The sequence below is a fragment of the Nicotiana tabacum genome, chromosome 5 (genome assembly GCF_000715075.1).
Source record: "Nicotiana tabacum cultivar K326 chromosome 5, ASM71507v2, whole genome shotgun sequence".
Taxonomy (NCBI): domain Eukaryota; kingdom Viridiplantae; phylum Streptophyta; class Magnoliopsida; order Solanales; family Solanaceae; genus Nicotiana; species Nicotiana tabacum.
The window spans coordinates 20,313,407-20,322,344 of NC_134084.1; the positions used below are offsets into that span (position 1 = coordinate 20,313,407).

The 8,938-nt window shown below is 36.3% G+C and overlaps 3 protein-coding genes across 3 annotated transcripts; 2 read left to right on the top strand and 1 right to left on the bottom strand.

Moving 5' to 3' along the window:
* Window positions 1-294: 294 nt before the first annotated feature.
* Window positions 295-1,571, bottom strand: LOC107784811 (protein ENHANCED DISEASE RESISTANCE 2-like). Its single transcript, XM_016605994.2, has one exon. The coding sequence runs from the start codon at window positions 1,353-1,355 to the stop codon at window positions 474-476; it is 882 nt and encodes a 293-aa protein (XP_016461480.1). The 5' UTR covers window positions 1,356-1,571; the 3' UTR covers window positions 295-473.
* A 2,940-nt stretch (window positions 1,572-4,511) lies between these two features.
* On the top strand, window positions 4,512-5,768 carry LOC107784810 (uncharacterized). The gene is made up of 2 exons (XM_016605993.2): window positions 4,512-5,132; window positions 5,331-5,768. Exons 1-2 carry the CDS (start codon window positions 4,512-4,514, stop codon window positions 5,766-5,768), a joined length of 1,059 nt encoding a protein of 352 aa, XP_016461479.2.
* A 677-nt stretch (window positions 5,769-6,445) lies between these two features.
* Window positions 6,446-7,072, top strand: LOC142180713 (uncharacterized). The gene has a single exon (XM_075252773.1). The coding sequence runs from the start codon at window positions 6,446-6,448 to the stop codon at window positions 7,070-7,072; it is 627 nt and encodes a 208-aa protein (XP_075108874.1).
* The last annotated feature ends 1,866 nt before the right edge of the window (window positions 7,073-8,938 follow it).

An 8,938-nucleotide genomic window follows, 5' to 3' on the forward strand; every position in this document is an offset into this window, starting at 1 on the left:
TATTAAGTAAAAAATTTAAAACAAATGCAGAATTTGTACCAAAGTTACTTTCATATCTATGATAAACTTTCATAAAGAACCGTCAATTCAATATTCATACCCATTCTCCAATATTACTTGGAGAACTTGACTAAATTCGTAATATTAAACAGGTTTTTCTCACTGAGACGAAGATAACAATATATAAGTTGGAGTGACAATAAAAATAATGAAACTCTTCGCCCTTAATTGCAGGTCTTAGTTGAAATCGTGAACGAGAAATTCTAGTAGAAAGAGTATATCGACGAATCTAGATTAATCCAGTCAAGTAAATTTTGAATATCGTATGATTAGACAAAAATATTGTAAAATTTAAGAGATGAAAAAATTCTTTTTATTAAAATTGACAACAAAGATTTTTGTACCAGGGACCACTAAAATTTTCACATCATCAAATTTTTCCAACAATTACAACAGAAAAAATTTAAAAAAAATCATCTCTCTTCGTCATCTTCGCCGTCCTCAGCCTGCACTTTGCTACTACTATTATTAAAATGACCATTTGCTATTACCTTCCTCGACGACGTCGTTTCAATAAAAGTAGCAGAACTCATTTCCATTTGACAAATCCTCACCGCTCCGAACAACTTTTCCGGCAACTCCTCCTCCGTCGTCGCCTCCACACAAAACCCCATATCGATCGTCACCGACGTTACGTACCCTAAAGCCAAATGCAAAATCGCATTCGCAATCGCCGAGCTACTAATATCCACGTCGATTTCTAAGTAATTATCTCCCTTGTGATAATAGCAATTTAAAGCTTTGCCTAATATACACGCCGAATAATTCCCCACCGCGGTTTTCACAATCCACGGTCCTTTAACGATCCGGTTCACTATTTTAAACCGGGCGTTACGGTACGAGTCATCGCCGTGAACGAATCGGTAGAGGAGTGAACCGGGTTCGAGCGCCCGGTTTTCCTTCGTGGCGAAGTAGAAAACCGAGCTGTGATGGTCCTTACCGGGGATTTGAAGATTCACGGCGAGTACGAAGGTTTTTAAGCACGCGCCTTGTGAGTGAGCCTTCTTCAGCGCTTGCATCACGCGGTTGTCGCTACGCGCGAGGACGTGGTCGAGTTTTGAGCTCGACCGTAGCCAATCGACTCCGGCTGGCTGTAACAGCCACTCACCTGAGGGTATTTTTGTCTTTTCGGTGAAGTAATTGGGGCCGCGGAGCTTGAAAAGATCTCCGGGTGGTGACGCCCACCCGTTTGTTCCGTTATTCAAATCGACCCGCTTTAATGAACCGCCGGAGATTGCTTCTTCTATCCATTCTTTATTGAGCTTTTGCTTCTGATTTTGCTTTGTCGAGCACATTTTTTCTAAAAATTTCTTGAATTCTTCGGACTATAAAATGGAAAAAAAATATTCTTTCTATACAAAACTTCCTTTTTCTTCCTTCTATATGATCATCAGAATTTGTATAAGAAATTGGATTATAGAAGTAAAGGTCAATGTTGGGAGAAGAAGTGGAGGAGCTCCGGAGCTATGTAATAAATTGAAATGCTGGGCGTGGGGATGTGAGAATGGGATAACACACGTGCCCTTGAGTTTCCTGGAAACTACTAAAGAGCACCCTTTTGGGTTTGACAGCTAATAGTGACAGTGTGAAGTGTGAACTGCCAAATACTTTTTTTAATTATCAGATTTTCGAAATTTGTTGGTCTGACTAGGAGTGATTTTATTTTGTGCTACGCACAATTTACATTAATTGTGTGAGCCTTTTTTTTATCTCACATATTTGTGGACCCATATCTTAAATATCTGGGTCTACAAAATTCTGAGACCACATATTTGTGAGACAAAAAAAGACCTCACACAACTAGTGTTAGTTGGCCAAAATTTTCGTCGACTAGTAGTTTGTTTGGCCAAACTTCTTTTTGGCCAAAAGTCCTTTCTTTAACCAAAAAAATTTTTATAAAAAGTTATTGTGTTTGGTCAAGCTTTTAGAAGAAAAAAAATACTTTTTAGTAGAAGCGGAACCAAATTTTTAGAAGTAGAATAAATAAATTTTTCTTAAAAATAATTTTTTGAAAAGTTTTTTTTGAAGAAAATGTACTTAGAATCATTTTTTTTAAAATTTAGTCAAACATTAAATTGCATTAGGTAGTTTTGTTTGCCTCATGTATTGTATTCTTTATTGTTATTATTTGGTACTACTTATCCTTTACTATCCTCCCCAGACCCCACATGTTGGGAATATACTGGGTATGTTATTGTTGTTAGTCAAATACCAATTACTGCTCAAAAGTATATTTTAAATTAATTAGCCAAATCCAAACTACTTATCACTAAAAATACATTTTTTAAAAATATTTTTTTTAGGTTAAATAGTACTCCATTCTTTTAAATTCTTTTAGAGAACTTTCTCTCTCAATAACCGTTTCTCTTGGCGCTCTATTAGGTGAATCTACTAACGTGCGCTGCTTACCGGAATGGGAGGGCGAGGAAGACCACGGAAGCGGGTGAATAAGGTACTGATTACGGATCCCAAGCTGCTTGAGGAACTGAAGATGGAAACAGATGAAGTGGAAAATCACCAGGTGGAGGAAATCTCCATGGATCTACTGCAAAGCAAACAACAATGGATAAGGAAAATCAATTGAGCAAACAGGAACTGGAGGTCACGCCTATAGCTGGGAAGGGGAAATCAATTGAGGATATGGATGAATCAAGCACATGCAGGAAGACTAACAATGGTGACGGTACTAACTGCCATGCAGGAGGTACCTCTGGGTTAAAAATGATGTGCAAACTCAGAGTAGTGGTTCTGGCAATAATGAATCTAACAATAAGGAGAAGGAAAATACTCAAAAGGGAGTAAGAAATGGAAGTTTGCCAATGAAGACTGGAAATACGCAAACCTCGGCAAGTGTAGTTACAGGAAGTAAGATGGCTTCAAAAGGCATGAATCTGAGATATATTCCACCAAGCATCTAGGAAAGGAAGACAATTGTAAAATTGGAGCAGGAGGATATAGAAGAGGAGAGTGAAAAATGAAAAATGGCTATAATCTTGTATGTTATTGGAGACTCACCATCGATAGGAGCAGTGGAGAGATTTTTAGTAACATAGTGAAAATTTGCAGAGAAGCCTCAAGTTTATTACTATAATGATGATTATTTTGTCATCTGATTCAAAAGCATAGAAGACAGAGAGAAGGTGCTGCTATCAAGCCCAAATACAATCAACAATAGACTTGTGATAATGAAGGAATGGTCGGCAGACTTTAATTTTCAAAATGAAGTGCTTAAAACCATACCAATTTGGGTGAAGTTTCCTAAACTTCCTCTAAGCTGCTGGGGTATGAAGTCACTAAGTAAAATTAGTAGTGGTTTAGGTACCCCTATATATGCAGATGAGTGCACCACCAATATTGCACGCATATCATATGCAGGGGTCTTTATTGAAATGGATATTACTAAACCACTTCCTAAGAGTATTGTTGTACAGGCCCCTAAGGGAGGGGTATTTGAACAGGAAGTGCAATATGATTGGGAGCCTGAGTATTGTGCATCATGTCTACAAATAGGTCACAATTGCAAGAGTACAAATGTGCAGAAGCAGCCAGTACAAGGCCAAAGAGGAAAACAGGTAAAGCCTATGCAAATCTGGAGGAGAACTGATCAAGTGAAGATAAGTGACAAAAAGAATGAACAAGTACAGAAAACAAATGGGCAAGCAAATGGTGGAAAAGATGATAAGAACAAGGGGTAGGCTAATGAAACAGTACCACAAGCAGAAGGATGGACAATGGTGAAAACAAAATCAGCTAACAAAATGGCCAAAAATGGGGGTAACACAGATAGAGAGGTAGATACAACTAATGACTTTAGCTCATTAGCAAGGTGCGCTGATGAAGGCCAAGTCATAGTAATACAACAAGACAAACAGTATGAAAGGCGACAGAGTAGCCAAGGGGATGCAGGTAGTCAAGACCATTTCCCTCCATTACTAAGATGAAAGTTATCACTTGGAATGTGAGGGGGTGAACAGGGTGTATAAGCAAAAGGAGTTAAGGGAGTTTATCAAGGTGAATAAAGTTAATGTCATAGCTATTATTGAACATAGAGTAAAGGAATGTAAAGAGGGGCAAGTGATAAACAAAATAGTACATACATGGGAAAGGATCTCAAACACTTCTTTGAATAATAAGGGGAGAATATTGCTATTATGGGATCCAAAAGTTGCTATAGTGAAGGAAATCAATGTACATAGTCAATACATACAAGATGAAATCAAATGTGCTGCAAATGCAATAACCTATCACTTTACTACTGTATATGGCCTCCATACAGTGCAGGATAGAAAGGAATTATGGAGGAAACTTCGAGAGATAGAAAGCAGACAACAAGAACCATGACTAGTAATGTGAGACTTCAATGCTATTCTTGATGTAGAGGACATGGTACATGGAACTGTGGTGCAAGACCATGAGTAAGGGATTTTAGAGAATTTGTAGAAAATGTTGGTATGACTGAACTAAAGGCAATATGGAAGTCATTTACATGGACAAACAGTTATGTTTTTAGCAAAATTGACAGGGCACTAGTAAATGGAGAGTGGATGAACAAGATGCCTCCTATTCAAGTTCATGTTCTAGACCCATATTTTTCTGATCACCCGCCCTTATATATTGAATTGGGAAGACAACAGAAGGCAACAACTAGACCATTCAGATTTATGAATTGCTTGGCTGATGATCCTAACTTTAGGAATATAGTAGCTGATAATTGGCAGATAAATACCAATGCAATATACATGAAAAAAGTCTGGCTGAAGCATATGAAACAAGCAATGAAGGGCATAAATTCAAAGGAGTATTCTGGGATTGCTGACAAAATTAAAGGCATCAGGAATGAGCTTCAAATAATACAACAACAGATGAGAACTCCTAATCAGAATTCCCACTATTTTGAAGTGGAAAAAGAGCTAAGATTACAGCTGGAGAAATGGGATGTAGTAAAGGAAAGCATTTATAAACAGAAGTCTAGAGTCCAATGGCGTAATCTAGGAGACTCTAACTCAGCTTACTTTTTTGTCAGCATAAAGAACAGGAGAGCTCAGAACCAGATCAAAGCACTTACAAATGCAGTAGGGGATATTGTCCAAATAGAGAAAGGAATAGAAGAGAAGATACTAAACTTCTATTAGGGATTATTTGGGGCTGCAAATCCTATATTGTTTGCTGTAAATTTAAATGATATGAGGAGGGGACCTGTGCTTTCAAGGAAGCAACAAATGCAGCTTATCCAGCCATTTAACAGAGAAGAAGTTTGGCAAGCACTTTAGGGGATAGATGATAACAAAGCTCCAGGGATAGATGGATTCAATTCACTATTCTTCAAGAAAACATGGGTCACGATTGGAGAAGAGGTAACTGAAGTTGTTTTGGAGTTCTTTGATACTCAGAAGCTTTATCAACCGATAAACTGTACATCTATAACACTGGTGCCTAAGATTAAAACCCCTACATCAGTGAAACAATATAGACCTATTTCTTGTTGCTCTACATTATATAAGATCATCTCCAAAATGATTACCAGTAGACTACAGGGAGTCATGGATAGCATCATTGATAAGAGTCAAGCTGCATTTGTTCTTGGAAGACTTATAACAGATAATATAATCCTCAGTCATGAGCTAGTGAAAGGATATAGGAGGAAAGGGGTGTCACCAAGATGCATGATCAAAATTGACATGCAAAAAGCCTATGACTCTATTGAATGAGTGTTTTTAGAGCAAGTTTTACATGCACTTAACTTTCCAGATATATTTGTGAAATGGATCATGGTGTGTATATCAGCAGTATCATACTCTATTATTATAAATGGTAAACCAAGTGTCCAATTTTCTGCTAAGAGAGGAGTAAGGCAGGGTGACCCTTTGTCACCTTGCCTGTTTGTGATTGCCATGGAATACCTTAGCAGATCATTAAAGACTTTGGCAAAAAATTCAGATTTCAACTATCATCCTAGATGTGATAAACTGGACATAATACACTAGGGTTTGCAGATGATTTGTTGTTGTTTTATAGAGGGGATGTGGTATCTACTCAGCTATTATATAAACAATTCCAGCAATTCTTTATGGCTTCTGGATTAATTGCAAATCAAGGGAAGAATGATGTGTATTTTGGAGGGGGTACCAGAACAGATTCAAGATCAAATTATAAAGGACCTAGGTTTCTCTGTGGGAACTCTACCTTTCAGATACTTGGGAGTGTCATTGAGTTCAAAAAGGCTAATTATTGGACAATGCCAGCCACTTCTGGAAAGGATGGTGGGGAGACTGACTTCATGGACAGCAAAGATGCTATCTTATGCAGGGAGATTGCAGTTGATTAGAAGTGTGCTTATAGCTATTCAACAATTTTGGTCGCAATTTTCATATTACCAAAGAAAGTGATGCAAAAGATTGAACAAATATGTAGAAGATTCTTATGGAATGGGAATAATGAATGCTCAAAGAAGGCTCTAATAGCATGGGATAAAATTTGCTTACCAAAATCAACAGGGGGTCTCAACGTAGTTGATATATACACATGGAATAAAGTTGATATTCTTAAACATTTCTGGAACTTATGTAAGAAGAAAGATAGGTTGTGGGTTCAATGGGTGCATAGTTACTATATAAAAGGGGCTCAAGTATGGGAAAGCTATGCTCCACAAGCATCATGGTTAATACAGAAAATCTTAAAAGCTAAGCAGTACTTGGAGGAAGCAGGGGTAACTATAGAGGAGTTCCTAAAAGGTGAGAAATATGCTATCAAGACAGTGTATAACAAGATGAGAGACAAACATCCTAAAGTGCAATGGAGGAAATTGATCTGTAATAACCAGGGTTATCCTAAATGGTTGTTCATATTGTATCTTGCACTACAGGATAGACTCTACACTAAGATGAGATTGAAGAAATGGAATATGGGGTATGACACAACATGTGCACTATGTGACAGTGAGGAAGAAGATATTCAGCATCTGCTCTTTAAATGTTCGGCCACTTCTCAAATATGGCAACAAATACTCGACTGACAGGGAATTCAGAGACAAGCTATGGGATGGAAGGAAGAAGTTGAATAGGCTCAAAAAAATGCATCTGGCAATAGTGCCCAAGCAGAAATATATCGCATGGCCCTAGCAGGTAGTGTGTACTATGTGTGGTTAGATAGGAATAGCAAAATTTTCCAACAAAAAATAAGGCCAACAACTGTTATAGTGAGGCAGATTATTCAAGACATACACTGCAAAGGGAGAATGAGGAAGAAGTTGGCGCAAGTGTTGAAGCAGCTAGATTACTACCCTAGCTAGAGGGATTAGAGGATACAACATAATGTATAGCTTTTATCTTTGTATGCTTAGAAGAAAATGAAGTATACTGAAGTTGGGGTTGATGTCCAATTTCAGAGGTTTTGAAATAATTTTTAAATATTTTTCTGGTAATGAAAATTCATAATTACCAAATATATATATATATATATATATATATATATATATATATATTTTCAAAATAAGTTAATTTTAGAAATTTGGCTAAATAGGTTATAGTTCAGATTTGTATCAAATTATCAGAGAAGTACTGCTCTCCATGAATTTTTTTATTTTTAAGCTTAAAATTAAAAAAATCTAATTAAGGATAGAAAGATCTTATGTATTGTATCATATTCTCGGTAAAAGAAGGCATGTGAACTGACAAATAGGAAAGAAGGAGAAAATATCCAAATTCGTGAATTTGGATTCTTTTTGTTGTTCTTTTGTTCTTTATGTTTCCTTCATTAAAATTTCTCACCAAAAGAATTATTTACACACTTTCGAATTTTCATTTTTCAATATAGCTAACAAGGAAGAAAGAATCTTAAGTGGCGATTTAGACATATTCTAGTATTTATAAATTCTGAAGCTCAATATTTGTCTAAATATTGCTTTGACTATTAGTTTCTGTAAATGCTTAATTAATTCAAGAACTGGAAAATTGTTATAACTAGTTCAAGGAGCATTTCAAGTGAATCTATGAATTTTAATCACAGATTTTTAGTCTCTTATGAAATTGACTTGTACCAACATTTTTGTTTCTCCACTTTATCGCAATTGATCAGAGTCCACTTGTGAGAATACACTGGATATATTATTGTTATTGTTATTGTTTATCACAACTAAAATTGGCAAAGGAACTATTGAAGGGCAAGTGCATATATAGCTATTCTCAGGGATGCTATTTAGAGATTAACCAATACTTATTTTGTCTTGAAATTTTAAATTAGAAATCCTATCTTCAGGACAATTCAAGATATAAAAATTAAACTGAAAAACTGAAATTCAGGACGCAATGAATAATTCCTAAATAGCAGCTTTTTAGAGTGGCTACTTGGTGTCATTTCTACAACTAACTCTTGAGCTCTAGGATAAAACATATTAACATGTGTTCAGTGAGCAGTATTATTCGACATTTGTATTTGTGAGAGATATTAAGTATGTACTTGATGAAATAATATATATTATAGAGGTGTGCGTAAACTGGCTCTGTGTCGCTTAGGCCTTACCCGGCCTCGCTCCATTTAAGCCTGTCCTTCCCTACAAACAACTACGACTTAGATTATTTTAGATACATTTCACTTTTCAATATACATTAAGGATACCATAATGCACTTACCAAAAAGGCCATGGACTTGGAGTAATTTGCCTGCATTAATTAATTTTAAGGGCAAAGATCACTTTTTGTCCGTAGCTGAAATTAGGGGTGTACAAAGAAAACCGACAAATCGCACCAACCCGATAATCCGAGTCAAATCGAAAAAAAAATGATTATAGTTTGGTTTGATTTAGTTTGGTGTTGGGAAAAAAAACCCGACCATAATTGGTTTGGTTTGGTTTTAACTAAAGAAAGTCAAACCGAAACCAAAC

Excerpts from the sequence above, each read along its gene's own strand:
- LOC142180713 (XM_075252773.1), top strand. The coding sequence starts at position 6,446 with ATGCAAAAGATTGAACAAATATGTAGAAGATTCTTATGGAATGGGAAT.
- LOC107784810 (XM_016605993.2), top strand. The coding sequence starts at position 4,512 with ATGACTGAACTAAAGGCAATATGGAAGTCATTTACATGGACAAACAGT. Across the intron at positions 5,133-5,330 it reads TCAAAGCACTTACAAATGCA|GGGATAGATGATAACAAAGC; the intron begins GTAGGGGATATT and ends CAAGCACTTTAG.
- LOC107784811 (XM_016605994.2), bottom strand. The coding sequence starts at position 1,355 with ATGTGCTCGACAAAGCAAAATCAGAAGCAAAAGCTCAATAAAGAATGG.